Below are 21,040 nucleotides of genomic sequence, written 5' to 3'. Positions count from 1 at the left end.
AGCACCCACGCTGTGTGACTTCCAACTACCTGTAACTCTAGCTTCAAAGGAATTAACTCCCTCTTCTGCCCCCCACCGGCACCTGCACTCACGTGCAAATGCCTGCCCCACTCCACTTAAAGGAAATCTTTCCTCCTTTGAGTTGTTTTGCTTAGATGTCTTGCTATGTGACAAAAAGTGATGAGCACAGAAAACTGGCACCAAGAAGTGAGGTCATGCATGGCTGGGTGTGGTGGTGTACGTCCTTAATCCCAGCCCTCGGATCAGACAGGCAGGGCTCTGTGAGTTCGAGGTTAGCCTGGTCTGCATAGCAATTTTGGGACACCCAGAGCTACATAGCAAGACTCTGGCTTAGAAAGGAAGAAAGAAAGAAAGAAAGAAAGAAAGAAAGAAAGAAAGGAAGGAAGGAAGGAAGGAAGGAAGGAAGGAAGGAAGGAAGGAAGGAAGGAAAGAAACAATAATATGTTTGCCATGACTATACCTGTACACATGGTTCAGAAATTTTTAGACTTATTTGTGGGAAGGATTCAGAAACGGTTTGGAGAAGCAGGCTGAGTAGGTACAGAATGATGGAAATGGAGTGTAATGGGAGATTCTGTCAGTTTAGAAGCACAGACTGCTGGTGACAGGGAAGAATGTCATTACTGGGCATTTGCGGTGTCATTCAGCAACAAAGCATGTGTTCAGCATGCACAAGGTCTAGCCCACAAACTAAGCAGGCTTGTGCTCACGGGGGAGGGGGGGCAGGTGGGATGGGGGAGGGGTGGGAAAGCATGTCCAATTTGCTCTGATACCCCCAATGCAGAAGAGTAGCCCCTTTCTGTCCCGAGGTGTGGTTTCATGCATGGAGGCTCAGAAGAATTTCCCAGGGCTGAACAAACGGACTTGACAGTTTTTTCTTCAGAATCTCTCCTGTTGGGGTGGATGTGATGGTGCACAGTGCCGTCCTGGCCTGAAAGTTGCAGAGACTCATGGTACTCTGAGCGGCAGCCAACCTGTCGTAGCCCGGAAGTGGTCGGCTGTTAAGGTCTTGTTGCCTAAATTTACTCAGTCCCTGCTTTGAAGTCCTTTCGCCAGAGTTTTGGGCATGACATAGAGTATGAAGTTTGATATTTAAATTCTTACAATATGTTGGAAAGTTTAAACAACAGCCTTGGTCTAATCCACATCAAATTTCCCAGAGAGGAATTATATTCTCTCTCTCTCTCTCTCTCTCTCTCTCTCTCTCTCTCTCTCTCTCTCTTCTCCTTTCCTCCCTCCTCTTCTTGAGACAGAATCTCACTTAAAATGTAGCCCAAGCTGGCTTGTATTCCTCCATGTTATGGGTGGTTTTGGTGCCCGGTATTTGCGGAGGCTCAAAGAGGACATCAGATCCCCTGGAACTGGAGTTACAGGGGGTTACAAGCCAGCAGATAGGTGCTGGGAATGAAATGTGGGTCTTCTGGAGGAACCTGTGCTCATAACCTCACCACCAGGCCACCTCTTCAGCACCTAGAACTGGTCTCTAATCAAGGGTAACAGTGTTTGCTTTCTTACAGGGAAAATGCTCTAGACATTCAGAAAATGGCTGTTTTTTTTTTTTTTTTTTTTTTGTAAACCACAGAGAAACTCTATAGCTTAAGGAAATAATAGAGCCACTTAGATTGCTCAGCAGATAAAAGCCCTGATGACCTGAGTTCAATTTCCAGGATCCTGGGAGGAAAGAGAGAACCAACTGCCTCCTCCATATGTGCCTCTACACACACACACACACACACACACTAAAAAACAATTTTTAAAAGCAAAGTAATAACAACTTAACTGTATCCAGGATTGTGGGTATGCATCTGTGATCCTGAGACCGAGATATCAGAGGCAGGAGGATCACTCCAAGTTGGAGGCAAATATTCACTACCACGCCAACTCCAGAGCAGTCAGGGTTACATAGGGAGATCCTGTCTTTAAAAAAAAAAACAAAACCATATAGATATATAAAAAAAGTACAAAGAAAACCAAATTCTATAAAAGCAAACCACAGATGCTTGGGCCACATTTCAATTTCCAGAAATATGGTGGAGTGACAGAAAAAGAATGGGATTGGGAGTTAGAAGCCTGGCTTTTTCTTTTTTCTCTTCTCTTCTCTTCTCTTCTCTTCTCTTCTCTTCTCTTCTCTTCTCTTCTCTTCTCTTCTCTCTCCCTCCCTCCCCCCCCCTCCCTTTCTTCCTGAGACAGGTTCTCACTGTGTAGTCCATGCTGGCTTTGGACTAGATCTTAGCCTGTTTTCCATCGCTGTGAAGAGACCATGAACCAAGACACATATAAAACAAAACAAAGCAAAACCACTTAATCTGGTGCTTATGGTGACAGAGGGTTGGTACATGACCATCAAAGCAGGGAGAGTGGTGGCAGACAGGAAGACATGGTGCTGGAGGAGTAACTGAGTGTTTACACCTGATCCATAGGCACTAGGCAGAGCCAGACTGGGCCTGATGCGGGCTCATTCCTACATTGTCTGGTGGTCAGAGAATTTCAAGGGACCTACAAGGCAATTTGCACCTTCCATACAGGAGGTGGTCACCTGGCTCTTTGATAGTAAAACAACCTGACACCCTCCTAACAAGTGGTCATGATATGTTAATGCTGTTCTGCTCCTTCTATTGTAAATTAGAAGGTTGCCCGGGGAAGAGGTATTTTCAGTCGACATGACAAAATAGGTATAGACAAGACATGACCTAAGTCATTCCTCGTTACCTAGGAAACAGTGCTAATGAAGTCTGTTACCTTCCACCTCAGTTTACCTTGATATAAAAGCTGTTTGAAAAATAAATGCGGGTGGTTTCAGGATTTGAATGATCACCGAAATTCCCTCACCATACTGTCATGTGGATTGTGTCTTCATTTATTCCCACACCTCCACTCTGATACGAGAAATGATTTATGTCTGGGCCGGTCCTGACATATACCGAGTGGATTCCGGAGCTTGAACTCAGGTGCCCTGGCTTGGCAGCCAGCGCCTTTCCACTGGGCTATCCCGCCAGTCCACGGTTTATATGTTTTATTGTGGAAATTTCAAACACACCCAAAAGAGAAAAAGAACACCTGAGGGCTTTCAACGCTTCAGTGTGCCTATAGAGCCCGGGAGTCGGTCAGCGCAGATTCTGTGCAGCAGATCAGAAGACGGCCCCCGGGCTCTGCATCTCCCACAAGTTCTCAGATGGCGTCTTGTGTAGCGAGGATAACAAGCTTGCAAGTGTCAAAATTTATCCTCCACGATTGTTAACTCTTAGCCTGCTGGCATAGAAAAGACTTCCACAATACCCCGGAATGGAATATAACAAAGGTTTATTTATCTGGGGATAAACTCACAGAAAGAGTAGTGATCTGCAGTCCTCTGTGTGCGCTGGGAACTGGAACCAAACCCAGCAGCCAAGAGAGCTGCACACGCTTTTCGTTTGCATTTATAATACATGAGACCACACCCAAAATGAGCCTGTATCTTAAAGGCCACTGGCTGAAGGAGTTCCCACAGCACTTAGCCAATGTTGCTTCTCCCTTCTTATCTGGTTGGCCTCTTTCTGAATTATCTTAAAGTTAATCTCAGATGTACTGTCTTTTTTTTTTTTTTTTTTTTACAGTCAAATGTAGCCTAGGCTCACCCCAAAGTTGCTGGATAGCCAAGGAATATCTTGATCCTCTCTCCCAAATGTGGAGGTCACAGGCACCCCACCATTCCTGGCTCATGGGGGACTGGGTTCATGTTTGTAAAGCCAGTACTCTACCTCTGAGCATTACCCCTGGCCCTTTTTCTTGCTTTATGTTCTTTTTTTTTTCTTTTTTTGAGAGGGTTTCTCTGTGTAGCTTTGGTTTTTCTGGAACTTACTCTGTAGACCAGGCAGGCCTCAAACTCACAGAGATACGCCTACCTCTGCCTCCTGAGTGTTGGGATTAAAGGTGTGCATCACCACCGGTCACTATTCTTTGCTTTTGATGGAGGAGGGTTATCTGTCTATTGTGTTATTTTCATTGGTCAATAAAGAAACTGCCTTGGCCCTTTGATAGGACAGAAAATTAGGTAGGCGGGGTAAACAGAACAAAATGCTGGGAAGAGGACAATGAGACAGACGCCATGAAGCCAGCCACCAAGTCAGACATGCTGAATCTTTTCCGGTAAGCCACCACCTCATGGTGCTACACAGATTTTTAGAAATGGGTTAGTCAAGATGTGAGAGTTATCCAGTAACTAACTTTCTAGAGATAATGGGCCAGGCAGTATTTAAATGAATACAGTTTGTGTGTTGTTATTTTTGGGGCGAAGCTAGCCATGCAGGAGCCGTGTGGGATGAAAAGCAGGCCTGCCCGCAGCCCCTCACAACAGTGAGACAGGTTTTCACGGCATTGTCGTGGCTTGCCTTGACGTTGTGAAGATCTTCCTTTACTTCCTGAGTGCTGGAATACAGGCCGATCGCACCCAGCTAAAACAAATTTAGTTAATTTGTTTTGTTCCTCTTTTAAAATGGGTTTCAATATATAGCCTTTGGAGTAACGCTCTTCTTGCCTCTGTCACCGAGTATTAAGGTACAGGTGGTTATTTACCACACAGGTTTAACTCCGTTTTAAAAAAGTTGTGGGGAGCTGGGTGTTGCTTTTAATCTCAGCACTTAAGAGGCAGAGGCAGGTAGATAGCTAGGGTCTGAGGGCCAGCCTGGTCTACATATCAAGTTCCAGGCCGGTCAAAGCAATGTAGCAAAACCATGTACAAAAAAAACAATCGAGGAGGGGCGTGGATATCACAGCACAAGAGTGAAGGTGAGATGGGGGAGGGGCGTGGATGGCACGGCACGAGTGTGGAGGTCAGGGGAAGACTTTCTGGAGTCTTTTCTGTCCTTTTATCTTTACCAGGGTTCTCGGGGGCTGCTACAAAGAGATGGGAGGCGGAGCCCTTGGATGGGAGGATAATCCTTGGATGCTCTGAAGACATGTAGCTTGGGGTAGGCAAGTGGTAAACAACAAAAGAAAGGGACTGGAGAGACGGTTCAATAGTTAAGAACACTGGCTGCTTTTCCAGAGGACCAAGATATTATGCCTGGCACCCACGTGCTGGCTCACTACCATCTGTAATTCCTGTTCTGGGGATTTGACACCATTTTCTAGCTTCCGGCACCAAGTATGAACATGGTATACAGACATACATGCATGCAAAACATATATGAGAGAGAGAGAGAGAGAGAGAGAGAGGAAGAGAGCAGGGAGGGGGAGTGAGGAAGAGAGAGAAAGAGAGAGAGAGAGAGAGAGAGAGAGAGAGGAAGAGAGCGGAGAGGGGGAGTGAGGAAGAGAGAGAGAGAGAGAGAGAGAGAGAGAGTGACTTTGACTTGTCAAAGCAAATAAGGTGGAAAGCAAGAACCTACTCTTACGGTTGTCCTATGACCTGCTCATGTATGATATGTCATGTGTGTGTTTGTAAATTCTTATCTGGATCCAGAGCCTTTGAACCCATGGCCTTACTCATGATAAGCACATGCTCTTTCCCAGATCTCAGGTTTGGCTTTCTTTTTTCACGACAAGGTTGCTTCCTGGATGCTGCTGCGGTGTACACGTTCACCGGGAGTTACATAATGATGGTCGTCTTCCTGCCCATAATCATTTTTAAGGTAGTCAGCTTTCTAAGGAATTGGTGGTTAGAGTATGCTGCCACCAAGTGGTAACAGTGAACTATAGCCACGAAAGAAACCTCTCTGACAGTCTAGGAATCTCCTACAATCCTAGGAATTTCCTACGACTCATTATAAACCCCACTCCCTAACACATTGCGGTGCTGGACATGGAACCCGGGACCTTGTATATTAGGCAAGGACTTTACCAGTGAGCTATATTCCTTAAGCTATCCAGCCCATACCACTACTTAGATGGGTAGGTAGATAGATGATGGGGTCTCATCATGTACCTGGGGCTGGTCTGGAACCTGCCGTGCAAAACAGGCTGGCTGCAAACTTGTGGCAATCTTCCTGCCTCAGTCTTCAAAGTGCTTGGATTGGTTTACACGTATGTGCTACCATGCCTGGTACCACGATGTTTCTTTAACATAACATTTACAAGCTATGTTTTGTTTTGTTTTGTTTTGTTTCGAATATAGGGTCTTGTGTCTCCCAGACGGGGCTTTAGCTCACTGTGAAGCCCAAAGATGACCTTGAACTTCTTATCCTCCTGTTTCCACATCCAGACTGCTGGAATTTTAGGCACTCAGTCTTATGCAGTCTCTGGGAGAGAACCTAGGATTCACACGTGCTAGGCAAGAACTCCATCAACTCAGCTGCACAGAACATAACAAGCTACTTTTTAGAGTAAACCAATGCTGGGACTCTGTGGCACATTATAATAGCTAGAAGACACTGAGCCCAAGAACCTCATGCCTTACAACATCCAGGATTATTGAAACCAAGTATGTCAGCACATGTCTATAATCTTCTCAGTTGAGGAGCTGAAGCAGACGGGTTGCTGAAAGTTTGAGGCCAGTCTTTGATAAATAGTGAGTACAAGGGCAGCCAGAGCTGCATAGCAAGACCCTGTTTTAAGGAAAAAAAAAAAAAACAAAACAAACCCAGCCAAACCAAACGGCTATCCAGGGATACCACATCACTGTGTCTGTGTGGTGGCTCACTTCCATCTGTAACTTCTGTTACAGGAAATCCAGTGCCCTCTTCTGACCTTCACAGGCAAAAGGCAGGCATACATTGCACAAGCAGGCAAAACAATCATACACATAAATTAAAATAAATAGAATAAAACTATTTCATAGCATTTAGCATTTGTCAGGCATGAGTCTCAGGGTATCTGAGAACTCATTTTGTTCTCCCAACAACCCTCTGGAGGAGACTGAAGTTGGTCCGTGTGCTACCCTTACCCATATTAGAGGTCCTCTGTGCCTGACGGTTGTGGAGGTCAGATGGTGACTTTAGGGAGTCAGTTCTTACCTTTCACCTTTGTTTTGAGGCTGAGTCTTTCCTGTTTCTGCCCCTGTTACTTACTTCATATTAGCAGAACCATAGCTTCTGGGTTATTCTTCCATCTCTCTCTCTCATATGACTGTAGGATGTTGAGATCACAGATATGTGCCTTGGCATCTGGCTTTTGATTTGAGTTCTGACTATCAAACCCAGGTGATGAGGCTTGCTTGGCAAACACTTCTAACCATAGATCCATCACCCTGACTCCAGACACCTTTCCTTACTTTTTCTAAACTTTTTGATATATTCACTATAATTTAGTTGAAACTGTTCCCTTACCTAGACATGGCGGCATACACCTGTGATTCCAGCCTTGGCTACATAGCAAACTTTTGGCTAGCCTGGGCTCTATAATGAAACCAGATGAAACCAAACCATCTCTTTAGTGATGGTTACATGAATTGTTTTCAAAACAAAGACAGTGGTATGCTGATTAGCTTTGTCTATGTGTGTTGACAGAAGCTTCTGTCCACCTGGTCCAGCAGCCATTCAGTCCCAAAGATACACACAGAGGTCTACATTAATCATAAATTGGTTGGCCTATTAGCTCAGGCTTCTTATTAACTCTTACATCCTACATTAATCCATAATTCTTGTCTGTGTCAGCCACGTGATACCTTTTATCAGTGAGGCATTCTCATCTTGCTTCCTCTGTGTCTGGGTGATGACTGCAGAATGAACTTTTCCTCTTCCCAGAATTCTCCTGTTCTTGTTGCCCTGCCTATATTTCCTGCCTGGCTACTGGCCAATCGGTATTCTATTAAAGCAATACAACTGACAAATCTTTACAGGGTAAAAGATCATTGTCCCACAGCATATGTGAAGAAAAATATCTATTTAATAAATAACTAGAATTGAAATCCCTGCACCAAAGTCCCTTGCTTTTTCAAGTTTGGTAGATATCAGACTAGTCAAGAGTCACACTGCCAATTGCCAGACTCTTATTAACACTGTATACACTATTCCTTATGCATTCTTGTTAACACAGAATATTATTAAACCAATATGTAATAACTCATTAATAAAACATGGTTCATTATCAAAGTTTCAGTTTGCATTTCTATTAGAGGTGCAACTGGACATTTTTCTTACTGCTTTTGTACAAACTACCTGTGAAGGAAGCCAATTCTCTGCCCCAAAGTGGGAATTGTTTAAATTATTTTTTTTCTTGAGAAAGGTTAGATTTGATCACACTCTGTGCAGGCCTGGAGCCCATGTTCCTCCTGTCTCAGCTTACTGAGTGCTGGGATTACATGCATGTACCACCATTAACTAATTTTTGTTTGTTTTTGTTTTTCAATACAGGGGTTCTCGGTGTAGCCTTAGCTGTCCTGAAACTCACTCTGTAGACCAGGCTCGCCTCAAACTTAGAGGGATTCACATGCCTCTGCCTCTCAAGTGCTGGGATTAAAGGCATGCACCACCACTGCCCGGCTTCTTTAATTATTTTTTTCCAGGGCTAACGATACCTCAGGTTTTCACACGGGCCAGGCAGATACCTTAGCCATGAGCAGCATCTCTAGATGTTTACTTTTTATTCTGTTTTGAGAACTTGCTCCCTGGAGAGACATAAACATCTACTCTCCTCATAAAGCACCAATGACAGATCAGATTAGGATTCCACCAAAGTCTGACTTGGGGAACCAATGAGTTATATGGTTTGCAGAGTATAGGTGAGGGGTCACTTAAAGAGCGCGGGTGAACCCGAAGCACTGAACCACTGGAAATTAACACTCCAGCATGCAGGAGGACTTCCCTACAGCTTCCTAGATAGGGTCTCCTCTCCTTCGGTTTACCCCCCAGACTCATTCTATTCTAGCACGAGTCTTCATGCCATGAGGGTAGAATGAAATGCAGAGGGTTTGGAGGCAGAGGAGAGAAGGCCCAACGTCAGAGGTTGTCTTGTAAGTAGTTACTGTGATAAGGATGAAGGGTGATGCTCAGAGATGCACTAGAGGACACACTGTGACCCATCCGAATGTAGGGTACCTACAAACATGTCAGATTTCTAAAGGTCCCAAATTAGGACATTTACTCTTGTTTATTATAGTCAGTGGCCAGAATTAGAAAAGTTTGCAAATTCCTGAAGTTGTTTCTAAATGAAATTCCTAAATATTTTTCTTTTTGAGATAGGATCTTGCTACATAGCCTGAGCTGTCCCAAACTCACCACCGTAGTCTCTTTTCCTTGGTCTCCTGAGTGCTGGGACTGTAGTCGTGTGCTACCATGCTCAGCCATGCCCTGAAATAGCTCTTTATTTCATTTATTTATTATCATTTATTATTCATTTATTATCACACACACATACACACGCAGAGAGAAATGCAAAATAACTTAATATACAAATACTATAAAATTCTGACAATGAAATGGTCTTGTATAACAAGTATTCCTTAAGAGTGATTATCAAATATTGATTGGGATGAGTTGAAGGCTGCCCATATAATATTTTGTTTGTTTGCTTGCTTTTTGAGATAGGGTTTCTCTGTGTAGCCCTGACTGTCCTGTAGACCAGGGTAAACTTGGACTTAGATACCCAACTGTCTGTGCCTCCAAAATGTGGGGATTAAAGGCGCGTGCCACCACTGCCAGCTTGCAAATATTACTGATTTGCTTACCAACAATTAGGGATGTGTGTGTGGTAGTTTATGGGGATGATTTCTCTCTTTCAACAATGTTGATTCTGGATGTTGAATTCAGGTCATTGGTAGCAAGTACTTTCACCTGCTGAGGCTTCTCCACAGCCCTAAACCCAGATTTTTTTTTTTTTTATTTTGTAAAGCAGCTTTAGAAAAGAATTGATTTCATTAACGTGGAGAGCAGTTGCAGAAGATATCTGGTGCCTGCAAACACATCTGCATCACACCTGCGCCCACAAAACACATGTGCGTAGGTGTATATGCCATCTTTTTTTTTTTCCCAACAGAACTATGACCCAAATCTTAATTTTGTGTGGTTTTTCACTTGTAATTGGGTTGGCTATGAAGTTCAGGGTGTGGTTGGCAGCCTGAGGTTGGTCAGTCTGACCTCAGAAGGCAGAGAGTCTCGCTATAAACACTCCCTTCAGAGTGGGCACTGCAGCTCTTTCCTGTCCTACCCATGATGCAGCCACACTTGGGCACAAGGATTCAAGGCATCCATTTACCATGAGACAGCCCCTACGCCCTCTGCCTTAGGAGGCCAGACCCACTCTTCTGTTGTTTGAGTGACTGCTCTGGCTTTCTCTGAAATGCATATCCACATAGCTCTGTTTCCAGGCCAGCATCCCCCGAGTGTAGGCTAACATCAAAACCCTTCAGACTGGGGCCCTGTGGGTCAGCTCTTCTGTCTTGTACATCCTCTGTGTCTTCTGCTGGAAAGATTCTTCTTTCTCACCAACCCCTCCCTGCGTCCTGTGCTCTGTCCAAATTGCTTTTCCTTACCAGCCCGTGTTTTGCTTTGTGCTTCTGCAAACTTATCACTCCACCTATCTCGAGAATATTCTCTCTCTCTCTCTCTCTCTCTCTCTCTCTCTCTCTCTCTCTCTTCATTTTCTTTTCAAGATCTAGTGCTAGAATGTTTCAATTCTGATCAGAATTAATTGCTCCTGATTGAGCTCTACCCTGCGTGGCTGGCTGCATACACTCACAATAGTACTTCTAGTTGGTTCTTTATGCGAATTGCTTGTTTATGAGTCTCGCACTCTGTCTTTGAGCTCCCTTGGGCAGAAACCACATCTCTTTTCTTCTTTTCTCTGGCAGTGCCTTGAAAAGGGCCTGGCAAAGGGTACGTGCTGGTGACTGAGAAGAGAATGAAGAACACAAATTATCCTGTGTGACAGATACAGGGACTTTTGTTTAGGAATGATGCATGTACATGTACATTAGCTGTTTGGAAACTGTAGTGGGTTTTATTACTGCCATTAGTGGTAGTGTTATTGGTAGATGGGTTCCGTTCCAAATGGCCTGACCCACACTCGGTTAGACACTCTGGGAACAGGAAGTAGCAGAATAGGAATCCAGTCTTCTCATTGCCCAAACAAGGAAACAGGCCCACAAAAGGTCAGGCTTTGATTTTCTGGCACAGAGGTTCATGGCTCCTGCCCTCTTGGACTGGGCTGTTTTTCTCTGCTGTACACTTATTATTTCTTTCTTTCTTTTCTGGTATTTATTTATTTATTTATTATTATTTTTTTAGATAGGGATTCTTTGTGTAGCTTTGGCTGTACTGGAACTAGCTCTGTAGACCAGACTGGCCTCAAATTCAGAGAGATCCACCTGCCTCTGCCTTCTGAGGGCTGGGATTAAAGGCTTTTATCACCGCAACCTGGCTAATTATTGCTTCTCATGCACTGATATTCAAACTATTTTGAACATGTTCACTGAAAATCATATTGGAATTTTAAGTTAGGCATTGAACTTTTCATTATAATCTTGAATAGTTACAAAGGAAACGCTTTATGTATAATAACCATTTTTGGTTGTTCTTTTTAAAGACAGGGTTTCATGCGGCCCAGACTGGGCTTAAACTTTCTACGTTGTGAGGCTAGCTTTGAACTCCTGATCTTCTTGCCTCCACCTCTGAGATGTTGGGATTACAGGCATGCCTATGCCTCCCCCCATCAATATACTTTTTTTTAAAGAGTGGAGAAAGATTTATTAGTTTTTATTACTTTTTTTGAGGGATGGAGAATATACACTTGGCGCATATATGGAGGTCAGAGGTTAGTTTGTGGGAGTTTGTTCTCTTTTTCTCCCATGTGGGTTCCAGGAATCTCAGGTCATCAGTCTTGGCAACAAGTACCTTCACCCTATGAGCCATCTCTCAAGCTGGAGTGGAGAAAGATTTATTACTTGCAGCCAGCAGGTAGTTATGCTATCCTCAACGCAAATTAAGATGAAGAAATATAATTCTAAGTATATTTTGTTTTTGTTTGTTTTGTTTTTCGAGATATAGTTTCTCTGTGTAGCTTTGGAGCCTGCCCTGGAACTTGCTCTGTAGACTAGGCTGGCCTTGAACTCACAGAGGCTCGCGGAGTGCTGGGATTAAAGCTGTGTGCCACCACCACCTGGTTCAATTGAAAATGTTTTTCTTACAGATATATTTGTTCATTATGTATGCAGTGTTCTGCCTTCATGTATGCATGCATGCCAGAAAAGGGTATCAGATCTCATTACAGATGGCTGTGAGCCACCATGTGGTTCCTGGGAATTGAGCTCAGGATCTCTGGAAGAGCAGTCAGTGCTCTTAATGGCAGAACCATCTCTCCAGCCCTCAATTGTAAATATTTTAAAATCAAGTCATAGCATCATTTGTTCAAAGGTGTACTAGTTAGTTTCTATTGCTGTGAAAAACCACCATGGCCAAAAGAACCTTGTGGGGAAATAGTTTATTTTAGCTTATAGCTTGGAGCCCAGCCTGAAGGGAAGTCAGAACAGGAACTCAAGGCAGGAACCTGTAGGGAGAAGTTGATGCAGAGGCCATGGAGGAATTCTGCGAATTGAATTGCGCATCTTGCTTTTTTTTTTTTTTAAATACAATTTGGCATTCCTGCCCAGGGTAGCACTACCCACAGTGGGCTGGACTCTCCTACATCTATTAGTAGTCAAGAAAATGCACTGCAGACTTGCCCACAGGCCATTCTGATGGAAGCATTTTCTTCGCTGAAGTTTCCTCTTATATAACTATCAAAGTTTTATAATGACCAAACAGGAAACAGAAAACTTCTGAGCTCATGGCTGGGTATAATAGGGAATGACATGATAAGAAATACTTTTATTGGGATACTGGATATTTATTGTACATTAAATTTTTCTTTTTCTTTTTCTTTCTTTCTTTCTTTCTTTCTTTTTTTTTTTTTTTTTTTGAGACAGGGTTTCTTTGTGTAGCTCTGGCTGTGCTGGAACTAGCTCTGTAGACCAAGCTGGCCTCGAACTCACAGAAATCCACCTGCCTCTGCCTCTCAAGTGCTGGGATTAAAGGTGTTTGCCACCACCACCCGGCTTTTCTTTTCTTTTAAATTATTCTTTATTTTTGGTGGAGGGCTGAAGAGGAAGTCAGAGGTTCTGGGGATTGAACTCAGGTGATCAGGACTGGCGGCACTTTTATCTGCTGAGCCTTATTGCTAGCATCTTCATGGATAGTTAATCCAGCTCCTAGCTCCTAAGGTTTTCTAACGCATAGCAACAGATTTTAGAAAGAATCAGGAAATGGGTGGTCTGGGAAAAAGTAGCTCAAGGTTAGAATTATTGCTTAGAATAATCAAGGACATGGAGCGTTTGGGTCCCCATGAATCAGAAAGGATTAAAAAAGGAGAAAGATGGCCCAGTGGCTGATGGAGATTGCTGACAAGCTGACAACCTGATTGATTACTCAGACCCACACGGTGGAAGGAGAGAACCGACTCTTGAAAGTTGTCTTCTGACCTCCACACGTGTGAAGTGTCACACACACACACACACACACACACACACACACACACACACGAATAAATGAATACAATAAAAACCTAAGAACACACGAAAGTTGATTATGTGAAAGTTTAACAGGTTGTTGTCTTCTGGAAAGTTTTTCGTGCACGCTGCAGTTAGTAGAAGCAAGCTAGAAAAAAAAACCCAACAAAACAAAAAAGATAAAAAGAGAAAAAGAAAGAACAGAAAGATAAGAGGGTTTTTCTGTGTGGTGTGGGGAACAAGAAGGGAGATTTAGGCGGATGTGATCAACATACAATTTTTACATGTATGCTGTTGTCGAAGAATAAATAAAAATATCCTTTAAAAAAAGAAGAGGTAAGGTCTTAAGTCTTTAGCCAGGATTTCAAGGGAGCATCACGCCGCCTCTGATCCTGAGCGCGAGTCCAGTAGCCCTAAGAAGTTTAAGCCTATCTTGCCCCGCCCCGTGGTCTCGTGGCCCCGCCCCGCCTCCCTGGGAACGGACCTCCGGTCCCCGTGGGCCCCGCCTCTTCCGGCCCGCGAGGTTTGATTCCCTTGGCGGGCGGAAGCTGCTGGAACTTGAATCCCGTAAAGATTCCCACCGACTGTTTTCTGTTTCAGCTTTGCTGGGTTCTGCGGCGGCTGCTTCGACCTTCTGTCCGGTTCGGTCCCGCCGAGCCTGACGCCCTTCAGGTCAGTTCTACGGTCCGCGAACCGGGCTCTGAGCTATGGGGCGCAGCCGGGAGACGGAGCTTTCCCGGGGTTCCGCCCACCACTGCTGGTCTCTGAGAACTTCTAGACTTTTCGACCCAGGGTTTTCACAGGTGGTGGTGGTTGCTGCTTTTTTTCTTTCTGTCGTTCTGAGACGTAGCCTTGTGTAGTCCAGGCTCGTCTCGATCTCACTGTAGCCAAAGCGGTCCCTGAATTCTGGATCCTGCCGCCTCAGTTTCCCGAGAGCTGGGGAATATAGCCACCACCATTCTCGGCTCCCGGAGTTTTTGATGAAGTTGGCAGAGCGTTTGACACCCAGGAGTCTGCTGTAGATGGGAGTTACATTTGTTTCAGTGCTCCTGACTGTCTGCAAAAGCGGTTCAGTTTGGGATACTTTACCGTCGATCAACTAAGTTTCCAGGGGTGCTCCAGTTAAAAGGGAAGCGCGTGATCCCCGTTTTCAGAGTCCAAATCCTTCCTCATCTTGCACCTCCTCAATTAAGCAAGTGGCCGGAGACGCACATATTGTAAGGGTGCTCCGAGGCTGTAGCAGTAGCCGGAGCAGCAAGATGGCTCCTGTCAACGAGGCTGTGGAGAGAAACAGGGAACCTTCTCAGAGAAGGCGTCCCAGGCAGCAGACTCACACTAGGGTGAGGTGAGTGGGTGTTCTAGTCTCGCCTTCGGTAGATTTCTGTAGTTAGTGGAAATCTAACTAGGAGGAAGGGCGGGGCTTCCAAATGACCTCTAATGTTTAGAGGTTTAAGAGTCCCTGTTTTTGTTCACGATTGGTGTGAGAGAAATCAAAACAGCTCCTGATTGCACCTTCATGGAAACAGTGGGTCTTTCCTGCCAATCTCTTGTGAACCAACTAAATGGACGGATTAGTCCCTAAATGCTTTCCAGAATGAATCCCTCTGTGGCTGTTCTCCCAGAAGCTTCTACAAAGAAGGAAGGAGACTACTCAGCTGTATTCTAAGGTCAAACTATAAGCCCTTCTGCACTCCCATTTGAAATGATCAGATCAGTGTCTCACATGAGGCAAGTTCATGTATTGTGTAGTAAGTGATAGCATGGCCCAAATTACACAGTATTAGTAGCAAAACACCCTCAGTGTAGTCCATCCTGACCTGGAACTCACAGAGATGCATCTGCCTCTGCCTCCCAAGTGCTGGTATAAAGACATGCCCACAGTGTTTTATAGTTTCATCACAAATCTCTCATAATCTAGCGGGTGCCTTGTTTCCTCAGAAGTTTATTATATATACCCCATTTCTTCTATTTCACCACATCCGGAGGGGCATTCAGATACCGGGCTGAAGGTCGGGTTTCCTTTCACACTAATGGACAGTCAGGCATCTCCAATCACAAGAATTTCTTTTTGATATTCCAGTTTCTAGAAGATACATATCAGCTTTATACCCTCAACATGTAGAGGTAAAATATAGTAGATATAATCACTAGTTTTCTTCTTTCTTTCCTTTCCTTTCTTTTTTTTTTTTTTTGAGACAGGGTTTTTCAAATAGCTCTGGCTGTCCTGGAACTACCTTTGTAGATCAGATCAGGCTAGCCTAAAACTCACAGAGATCCTCCTGCCTCTGCCTCCTGAGTACTGGGATTAAAGGTATGTGCCAACACCACCCAGCATCACTAGTTTTCTTAATAGTAACAAAAGTGTCCTTCCCTGGATTTAATAGATATAATCCAGCCCCACAATGGTGTTACTTAAAGACATAGGATTTGAGGGATGAAAGTAGGCAGGAAAAAAAAGGTTTTAGTATTTGTACAAGTCAATCTCTTCCTAGGAGCTGAAAGTTTAAAACGCCTTTGGGAGAAATCCGTGAAGAAGTTAATTACGAGCCAAGCCTGGTGGTACATTGCGTAATCCTGTGTGTGTGTGGTGGGATTAGGCAGGAAGTGTGGAAGGTCAAAGCTGCCTGGGCTATGGAGAAAATATAAGACTTTTGGGATTGCAGACCCAAGTCTCCATGCAGGGTTTGCTACCCTACTTTGTAGCAGACAGCTCTTCAGTCAGATTTATATCTCCCCAACCCCCCATTTCCTTTCTCTTGCCCCCCCCCCTTTGAACAGGATCCCAGGAATTACTGACCCACGTCTTGACCTCTAAACTGCTAGTATTTCTTGTCTTGGAATTCCTTAATTCTGGGTTTCCATTTCTTTGGAGGATGTTGTTTTATTTTATTCCCCAATTTGTTCTATCAGCAAATGGCCATTAAGAGATTTCTGGGTTAATGAGGCAATTAAACATATTCCCTTAAAGTCTGGCCGGGTGAGATGTGGTTGTGGGCAGCAGAGAACAAAGCTGCTCTGTCCTCTCACCTCCACGTGCATGCTATGGCATGTGCACACCCATGTACATATTTATCAGATGCACACAGTAAGTATAGATTTGAAAGTTAAAAAAACATGTATGTGTATGTATGTGTCTGCATGAGTATATAGCATGCTGGTACCTGCAGAGGCCAGAGGAGGGTGTTGGATCCTCTGAACATGGAGTTACAGGTAGTTCTAAGCAGTCCAACATGGGGGCTAGGAACTTAACTTGGGAGAGCAGTAAGCACGCTTAGCTGCCAAGGGCCTTTTCAGTCCTTCCTGCTTCCCTCCATTGTAATATAGTGTTTTATGTGTAACCCACGCTGGTCTGGAACTTCAGATCCTCCTCTCTGGTGTCCCCAGTCCTGGGATAGTAGGCAGGTATCAGCATACATGGTTCTGCTTTCTTTTTTGGTGGTGTCTTTGATTGTATAGGAATTCTGAACACACACACACACACACACACACACACACACCACACTTTAGTTTTTTTCCCAGTTGATCTGAAACTGTGTACACCAGGCTGGCCTCAGACTCAGAATAATCCTCCTGTCTGTCTCCCAAGTGCTGGGATTACAGGTGTATGCCCCTGAACTCAGTCTTGTTTTGTTTTTTGAGGAAAGGTAGTTTTTTGAATTTTTTTTTTAGCTTCGTTTATTTACTTCCTTGGTGTATGCTTGGATGTGTGTTGTGGAAGACAACTGTGGGAGTTGGTCTCTCTTCTGTCACGGAGGACCCCGGGGTCAGGCTTGGTGGCAAGCGGCTTTACCCATTGAGCTAATTTGTCTTTGGTATTAAGTGGATTTTGTAGTTGTTTAAGGTAGTCTCCTGTAGCCCAGGTAGTGAACTTGCTCTGTGGTCTAGGATGACCTTGTGCTCCTGCCTCCGTCTTTCAAGTCCTGGGATTGTAGGGATTTCCACCCCCGGGTATATTTAAGTCTTTATCTGGATTTGATTTGTATGGTTGGTGAGAGGCAGCAATGCAGGGGCTTTTGTTTGTTTGTTTTTAATATGACTAATTAGTGCTTCACTGTCATTTATATGCCTAAGATTTATTTTTATTTCTAGTTGCAAATATAGGAGGTGGTGCTTGGTGGTGGTGGAGCACAGTTTTAATCCCAGTGCTGGGGGGCGTGGGCAGGCAGATCTCTGAGTTCAAGGCCAGCCTGGTGTACAGAGTGAGTTCCAGGAGTCAAGGCTACACAGAGAAACCTGTTTCAAAAAATTGGGGGGCGGGGAGATGATCTGGTGATATTTCTTTTATTGTTTATTGTTGATGTAAAATTTTTTCCTGTTTTACAGATTCTTTTGGTCATTTTGAAGAAACTTTCAGGTGGACTATGAAAGATTATGATGAACTTCTCAAATACTATGAATTATATGAAACTATTGGGACAGGTAATTGTTAATTTTTTTCTTGGAGGCAGAATACAGATAAAATAATTGGATTATGGTCTATTTGGGTTTTTATGAGCTTTTTATTATAATTCATGTAGCTTAAATTTTTTCTACCTAGAATTAAAAAATTTCAATTTATTTTATCGTTATTGTTGTGTGTGTGTCTGTGTGTATGATGTGTGTGGGGCACACGTGCCACAGCATGCATGTGGAGGTAAGAGGACAACTTTGTGGAGTAGGGTCTCTTCTTCCACCTTTATATAGATTCTGGGGTCTGGAACTGAGGTTGCCAGGCCTGTGTGACAAGTGCCTTTGCCTGATGAGCCATCTCACCTGATCCTCTACCTACTTTAATAAGCAGAACAGAACAAGGGTGGACTATTAGAGAAAGCCTCATAGGTCATTGCAAAGGAACTTTGACTTCTAGTGTAAACAAAAGCCATAGGGGTGGAGGGGTAGCGCTTGAGCTAAGGCATGGTCTGACCTCCTGGTCTTGGCTGCTTGAGGGTGAAGGCATTGGATGGGAGAGGGCAAGGACAGAGGTGAACTGCTGTGGGGAAGCAATTGCCGTGAGGAGAGTGACCCTGGAGATGATGGCAGCGTGGTTAGAATGGCAGTTACAACATACGATAAAACAGGCAAAGTGCACAGATGTTCATGAGAACATGCAGACACAGTCATGCATTACCTGCTCAGAGAAGACACCGTAATTTCTAGTCAGTACTGTTTCTTTCCCGCAGGGAAGTTGTTGGTATGTTTTCCCCAAGATAAGCAGGTAGGATTTGCTGATGAGTTGTATCTGGAATGCTAGAGAAACCGGGGAAAACAGTGGGGGAGACCGTGGAAGAGACTATCAGAAACTTCTTTTTGAATGTATTAACATCTTTCAGATAACTAGAGCTGTTTAATTAGCACTGACCCAGTTTTAAAACATAATTGCTTGCCTTCATAGTTTTTTTTTTTTTTTTTTTTTTTTTAATGTTTTTTGAGACAGAGTTTCTCTGTAACTTTGGAGCCTGTCCTGGCACTTGCTCTGTAGACCACACTGGCCTTGCACTCATAGAGATCCTCCTGCCTCTGCCTTTCCAAGTGCTGGGATTAAAGGTGTGCACCACCACTGCCTGGCTACCTTCATAGTTTTTAAGCTCAGTGCAGTTTTATATAATTTGTCTTCAGTCTCAGTAACTTTATATTGTATTCTAGTATGTTAATAAAGTGTAATTGCAGTGTTAACTATAAAGTCTATTTCTTCTTTTTAGAAAAGATTTACTATATTTATGTGTGTGTGTGATCTGTGTGTGAGTAGTGTGTGTGTGTGTGTGTGTGTGTGTGTGTGTGTGTGTGTGGCTGAAGAGCCCAGAAGAAGGTGTTGGATCCTCTGGAGCTGGAGTAACAGTTTTGAGCTGCCTGATGTAGGTGCTGGTAGCTAAACTCTGGTCATCTGTAAGAGTGGCAAGCACACTTTAACTTGCTAGCCATCTCTCTAACTCCCATAGAGCATATTTCTAAAGAGTGAGGTTTCTTTTTCCCCTACGTTTTTATCATTTATTCTTTATTTACTGTTCATGTGGGAAAAACCTCCATCTCGAGCAGTGGTTCTCAACCCTCCTATGCTGTGACCCTTTACTACAGTTCCTCATGTGGTGACCCCAACCATAAAATTATTTCATTGCTATTTCATAACTGTAATTTTGGTAGCTTTATGAATTATAATATCAACATCTGTGTTTTCTGATTATCTTAGGCAACCCCTTTGAAAGGGTCTTTTGACCCACAGGTTGAGAAACATTGACTGTTTAGAATTGCTGATTGCTGATCTAGAAACATTGACTGAAAAGAATCTGGAGTCATAGCTAACCTGTTGGAAATGACAGAAGAAAGACAAATCTAGGAAAATATGACTTGAAAGAGCCTTTTAAGAAATCTGTGCTTATCCATTTTTTTATATCTAGGTGGCTTTGCAAAGGTCAAACTTGCCTGTCATATCCTCACTGGAGAAATGGTAGCTATAAAAATCATGGATAAAAATGCACTAGGGGTAAGTTTGAAATTATTTCTTTTCCTTAATTACACAAAATGATGAACGCCACTGTGATACTTTTATATATGGGAGTTATAGTCCATTGATCTTTTATCCTTCATGACATTGAAAAAGTTACTTTGAGTCAAGGTTTCACTATATATAGCCCTGGTCTTGAACTTACTTTTTGTCAAGATTGTCCTTCAACTTGTGATCTTTCTGCCTCAGCCTCATAAGTGTTAGGATTGCCAGTGTGTGTCATCACACCCTGCCAAGAAATGCATATATCTTTTCATATGTATATATGCATGGCATGTGTGTGGGCACATGTGAAGGTATGCTGTATATATCTTTTCATATGTATATATACGTGGCATATGTGTGGGTACATGTGTAGGTATGCATGCATGTATATGCCCGTGCACAGAGGCCTGAGGTTGATATTGGAAATCTTTCTTGATTGCTTTCCACTTTATTCTTTTTTGAGGCAAGGTCTCTCAGTCAAACCCAGAGCTTGCTGATGTGGCTAGTCCTGCTAGACAGCCTCCTGTGGGGATCCCATCTCTATTCTGAAGCTGAAATTCTAAGCGAGCCGAGGTGCCATACCTAGCTGACATTTATGTGATTTTTGGGACTCCAAATTCTAGCCCTCTTGCTTGCATAACAAAATGTAAAGATCTGGAGACTCAAGAGATGGCCCAGCAGTTAAGAACACTTGCTGCACTTTTAGAGGATGCAAGCTCAATTCCCATCACCCATGTCCAGCATTCACAACCATGTCTAGCTCCAGTTTTAGGGGATCCCACTCTTTTGACTTCCGGAGACATGTATAATTATGTGCACATACCCACATGCACACACAAACTTACACATAATTAAAAATAGTAATAAAATTCTTTTAAAAAGCAAGAGATGGTTCTGCTGGTAAAGTATTTGCTATATTAGAATGAGAACATTGCCTGGTGGTGATGGCACACACCTATAGTCCCAGCACTTGGGAGGCAGAGGCAGGTGAGTCTCTCAGTTCGAGGCCAGCCTGCTCTACACAGTGAGTTCTGGACAGCCAGGACTACATGCAGAGAAACCCTGTTTTGACTATTCCCCCCCACCACCAAAAAAAATGAGAACATGAATTTGGATCCCAAGCACCCGTATAAAAAGCTGAGTGGGAGCGTGGTTGCTTTATATAT

At 43.7% G+C, this 21,040-nt stretch overlaps 1 protein-coding gene across 3 annotated transcripts in view; it reads left to right on the top strand.

The window, feature by feature from the left end:
* The first annotated feature begins 13,917 nt into the window (after positions 1 to 13,917).
* Positions 13,918 to 21,040, top strand: part of Melk (maternal embryonic leucine zipper kinase) — a 66,675-nt gene continuing 59,552 nt past the window's right edge. For 2 of the 3 annotated variants that reach the window (XM_085677206.2, XM_048420188.3), the window contains exons 1-3: positions 13,918 to 14,083; positions 17,735 to 17,830; positions 19,783 to 19,868. In XM_085677206.2, the coding sequence (XP_085533332.2) occupies positions 17,773 to 17,830; positions 19,783 to 19,868 (144 nt within the window). In that variant the 5' untranslated portion in view covers positions 13,918 to 14,083; positions 17,735 to 17,772. The remainder of the gene's footprint in view (positions 14,084 to 17,734; positions 17,831 to 19,782; positions 19,869 to 21,040) is intronic. The other variant, XM_048420187.3, reaches the window with a different exon arrangement.

The sequence above is a fragment of the Myodes glareolus genome, chromosome 16 (assembly GCF_982192425.1).
Source record: "Myodes glareolus chromosome 16, mMyoGla1.1, whole genome shotgun sequence".
In the NCBI taxonomy this organism is placed as follows: Eukaryota; Metazoa; Chordata; class Mammalia; order Rodentia; family Cricetidae; genus Myodes; species Myodes glareolus.
Note: the sequence above shows the minus strand (reverse complement) of the source record. Positions and strands in the feature narration are given on the sequence as shown.